Here is a 5,486-nt window from a genome sequence, read left to right on the forward strand (position 1 = left end):
TTGTTTACAAACACTGTATATTTGTTAGTTACAGCCATGGCATCTTGATCCATACATAACTGTTTTATGTATTATTGTGATTCAACATGGCATTCATAGTGCTATGAACACCTCTAGATTTCGAAGTATTTCTTCTGGCAAAGGATTAGGAAATAACTTGAACAATTTTATACTAGTGCTCTGAATGAACAAAGCATTACAATGCAGAGGCTCACAAATTATTTATTTGAATCATAAGAAGATTTCAGCTTTTCTATCCTGTCTTTCCACGTAGAATCATCACTTGTCGCTTCTAGTTTGCGTATTAATGATTCACATGACTTCTTCTCTTTTCCACTTAAGAACTGAACTGATAGTGTAAATCTTTGAGCTGAGGACAAATTTTCTAGAATTGTTGTCACTGTCTCACTGTCCTGATCTTGGTATTCTGAATCTAGTGCCACCAGAAAGTCCCCTAGAAGATTGATATCAGTTTTAAAAATCTGTCCAAGATGAATTCCACCTATTTCCAACAGGAAGTTGTACTGATCAGCTGTTGATTTTTGGTACCTTCTCCAGTCTCTTGTAAACTCCTGGCTGTCTTTTGGGAGATTGGAGGTCTGAAATGAAGTTTGAACATCTACAATGAAGAGTTACTTCAGAAAAAAAAATTCATTTGTGAAAAATACAAGAGCTATGATGCTTCACACCAGCATACTTTGTGCAGCACACTAGCGCTTCATGAAATGCTGGTGTGAAGCGTTGCAGATCATACCCTCATGTATTTTTCAAACCTGAAATTTATTTTTTAAATTTAATTTTTCCTACATCATTCCTGTCAGAATCCCCAGATATTAAAATAGCCATGCAATATTTATAATGATTTATACACACATTGTTCACATTCATGAGCAAATGGCTATCATTTCCATTGGGAAAGATATCGAAGGCAAAAACATCGGAAATGTACATATATGTATAACAAAATATTATTTAAGAAATGAACATTACTTTTTAGCTGTTCATGGTCAGTATGAACGGATTTGGATTTGAAGCAAATTCTGTGAATCGCGTTAGCGATTCACAGAAAATTTGCCTCAAATCCAAATCTGCTCATATTGACCATGAACAGCTCAAAAATGATGTTCATTTCTTATATTTATATTCATTTACTAAAACACCGTTTGTTTACATTACTTCTATTTTGTTGCATAAAACGAACTCCTAGCCTCTGTCACAGTCATATTGTGAAGTACGTCAACACATAGACATGACGTAACACTTCGTCTCACCCTGCCTTTTATCAACATTGCACTGTATTTTGGAGCTAGGAGGCCACAAGATTGGGATGAAAATCCACATAAGTTTACAATCTTAATCCGAGGTGTGACTTGCGAGATCTTTGTAACACATGTTGTATTTTTTCAAATCATTACACTCTCTCAGTCACGTGCTTTAAGCTAGTTCATAATCCGTTCATAGTCAATATGAACGGATTGTGTAGCGTGCTGAAATTGGTTGGTTCATAGAGGAAAACGCGATTTGTAATATAAATGTATATATATATGTTTTGATGTTTTTCGTATTACTAGAGATGGATCAACTCTATGGAAGAAAGCAACAAAGATGATGCCAGTAACATCATTCATGAAAAAAAGAATTTTGAACTTGGAATATTAATCTTGCCTTTTTTGGGGGGGAGGTGTGTGGCGGTGGGGAACCAAGTTGGGGAGAATGAGAAAGTAAAATTGGTTTATTGGCTATCGGTAGATAACTAGTTATTAGAAACAGAATCCTTGCGTGTAATTCAAGAGTAAATTATAACAAATCAGTTCTATTGACATTTTTTGGCATTTAACTTGTGTATTCTTTGTAGCCTGTGCAACTCTCCAATATGGTCTGTTATACAGACTGGGATGAAATTTTATACAATAGCCTGGTGGTTGGACAATTTTAACAGCCAGCATACTACTACAAATGTTACAAATAAGTTTCATTAGTAAATTCATGTAAAATTAATAAGCATCACAGAACTGAGAAGCAGGACAGCAGATTTTGAACAGGGCTGGTAACTCTTAACTGTGACTGGCTCATAATTTCATTGACTTTCCAACCCTGTTCTTTGGCTCTATCCAATACTGATAGTTTGAAAGAAGTATCTATACAGGCATGTTTGCCACATATGATTCTCATATGAAGTGAGTTTGATATGATACACGCACGACTTGCATATGATCCTCATATGAATTTATGAGGATCATATGTGGCACTTTTCCTTATGTATATACATTGAATACATGTACCAGACCAGATAACCACACCTAGCTAAAATAATTTAGTAGTAGTAGTGGTAGTAGTACCTTTTTGATTTCAGACATGTTACCACTTGGAGGATTTGCTTTATTTTTGTCAGCGTGTGGATTCCATTTGACATCAAATGTAACATTTTCCAAAGTGTCACCCTTCTGCAGTGGCTTTATGTGAGAAGCAAGAACAATATCTCTAAAAAGAAAAACAACACAATGCATATATTTTGATAAACAAGTTGCTGTCCCTTAAAAAGGACTAGCTGCAATATGTAGAACATAGGCATGCATTTCTAACAGAAACTTAATATCCTAGGTTGAAAAAAAAGTGTTTTAAAATAGATTTTTTCATTCTTGAAACATGCAGATATTTTTCTTCTTACTAGACAGTGGCGGATCTAAAGGGGATTGGTTGAATATTTTCACACGCTTCCCCCATTTGGGTGGTAAAAGTCAAACTCAACCCCCCTAAAACCTTTGAAAAATGTCTGGATCCACCACTGTTTAGATCTGTAAGGTGATATAACGCCTTTCCTCAACATGAACTCATTGTACTAATTTTTCCGTTCAAATGAAGACTTCTATGGCACAATATTTTATCTCCCAAAATTGAAGAGTTCCTATAGTTTGTTTTATCTAGTTACTGATACTTTGCATTTCTACACACTTCCTTGCATTTCACTAATTTAAAAAACAAACTATAGGCACTCTTCAATTTTGGGAAATAAAATATTGCACCATAGAAGTCTTAATATGAACGGAAAAATTAGTGATGGTTTATTTTATGGAATTTACATACTTAGACGGTAAGTAATACAGCATTAATAGTGATAAAGATTTGGTTTAATAGTCAACTAACTGATTTGAAGCGAACAACAGTGTCATTAATCTCAGCGAGATTCGTCGAGGCTGGATATTTGGACTGACGCCTCTTCCGAATCTCAGACCAGTGTCACATAAAGTGATTCGGGAAATCTTGCCTAAACTTCGGCCGCTCGTTGCGATTAAAATGGGTTAAATTGAATTTCTTGTCCGCTTCAACTTTTCGCCTCAGACATCCTATTAACTCCCTATCACAATGAAACATGCATTTGTTACCTTTACAAGGTGTAAATCCCACAGTAATTCAAGTTGGCTATTTTCAAAGCCATTGCAAACGGCCACCATTTCATATTTTACCTTCTCAACACTGAAGAGTTCCGATATACTACTTCATGACAATTTGTACTATGATTGAAAATACAGAACTTACTGGTTGACAATTACTTTGTACAAAGCATTTAAGCATAAAAATTAAAAGCAATAAAAAGAAAACTGTGTAATATTTAATCAATCTATTTGAAGGCATCCTAAACTATCGGAACTTAACTTGAATTAATGTGGGATTTACACCTTGTAAAGGTAACAAATGCATGTTTCATTGTGATAGGGAGTTAATAGGATGTCTGAGTCGAAAAGTTGAAGCGGACAAGAAATTCAATTTAACCCATTTTAATCGCAATGAGCGGCCGAAGTTCAGGCAAGATTTCCCGAATCACTTTATGTGACACTGGTCTGAGATTCGGAAGAGGCGTCAGTCCAAATATCCAGCCTCGACGAATCTCGCTGAGATTACAGTGTCATATAAGTGCACATTAATTGCTAGAACCGGTCGAAGCTGAAAGTAAATTTCCAGACATGAATTATAAAGGACTGCTCCGAGATTCTGTGAAGACGTCAGTCCAAATATTTAGCCGAGTTGAATCTCAACCGAGATTACAGTCATACATGTACCTAAATTCTTCATATGATCCAACTTTCTGGTGTACTGCCCTAAATTTGGCGTCATTTTCTCTCCAATATCGTTGATCTTGTTCTACCGCCATAGCTAGCTCTTTTTCAAGTTTATTGAAGTCCATGGTATCATCGTCGTGACTCTTTTTATTTTCCATTTTCATGCTTCTGTTCAAATAAAATAAAAAAACTGAGGAAATTCTGGCAATATTTGATTAACCGTGTTTAGATTGTAAACATTTTATAAATTTGAACTTCATTTCTTGGTGTAAATTGAGTAAGATACTGTAACTTTATCAAGACACTTTACAGAGATTAATGGTGTTAATAGCAGCTGTTTACTTTGCGTTTTTGCCGTCCGCATAAGTTGATGCCAATGATGTTGCGACTTGCCAACAAATAAACACTGTAGTCTCTATCATGCAGACGCTTAAGGTCAATAGTTGGGGGTGGGTGTAAATGTAGTCCAGGATATATGTCTCCTCGATGTCCGGTATTGATGTTCGTTGATTGATCGTTATACGTTAGTTTTTCTTCAAATATCTTGATAAATATGTTTTTTAAAGACGGTCACCAAGAATCTTCATTGTGACTTTGGTGTATGAAAATTGCGTAATTATTTTATAAATGGCTTTTATTTATTCTTTAGGGTGTAAAAGGAGTCCCGAAGATTTTACGAAAGTGGTAAATTTCACAACTATAGTAGACGACTCATTAAAATCATGCAAACATTTGGCCCCAGGAAGGCAGGGTCAATGAAATTCACAATTTTTGTTCCCCCTTTACCCATATATACTTTATACCAAAATTGGTTACAACTGGTTCAGCTGTTCAAAAGAAGCTTTAAATCTTGAAATGTTTATGACCGTGAAGACAGATAGCAATAGGCCTTCTAAATTATTCATGTGATCTGAAAATTTTAAAGTCCCTTAACTCCGTATTGACAAAGCCAGAAAGACAGTATTGATGGATGGACGTGCAGACCGAGTGATCACTGTAAGTCACCTGCCTTAGTGTGGGGACATAATTACTGAGTTTTATTATCAATAAATATGCATGCATGAAAATGAATAGTTTACGTTATATGATATTAATTTTATTTAAAAGTAATTTCTGCCAAATGTATTTTCCTTGGTGTACTTTCCACTGAACATGTGCAACCTTTAACTCTGTCGATATTGACTGACCAGTATGCAATAGTAACTACTGTTTACCGAATCTGTATAATCAATACATGTATTAGTCTTCTCAAAACATTCATTAATCTTGAGAAAATATTATCTTTTTCATTTCACAAAAACCAACAAACTTCCTTGCAGAAGTTGATGCAGCTATTTGGTACACATATCGTCTTTTCAGGAAATTTATCTCTGTAAAGAAAATTTGGTCTTGTTAATTTTGTGTACAGTTTTGATTTTAACAAATTTA

At 34.9% G+C, this 5,486-nt stretch overlaps 1 protein-coding gene across 1 annotated transcript; it reads right to left on the bottom strand.

Moving 5' to 3' along the window:
• Positions 1-206: 206 nt before the first annotated feature.
• Positions 207-4,481, bottom strand: LOC125681937 (coiled-coil domain-containing protein 103-like). The gene is made up of 4 exons (XM_048922220.2): positions 4,401-4,481; positions 4,059-4,226; positions 2,340-2,481; positions 207-599 (listed from the first exon to the last, which is right to left on the bottom strand). Exons 1-4 carry the CDS (start codon positions 4,478-4,480, stop codon positions 219-221), a joined length of 771 nt encoding a protein of 256 aa, XP_048778177.2. The 5' UTR covers position 4,481; the 3' UTR covers positions 207-218.
• Positions 4,482-5,486: the final 1,005 nt, after the last annotated feature.

Source organism: Ostrea edulis, chromosome 2 (genome assembly GCF_947568905.1).
Source record: "Ostrea edulis chromosome 2, xbOstEdul1.1, whole genome shotgun sequence".
NCBI lineage: Eukaryota > Metazoa > Mollusca > Bivalvia > Ostreida > Ostreidae > Ostrea > Ostrea edulis.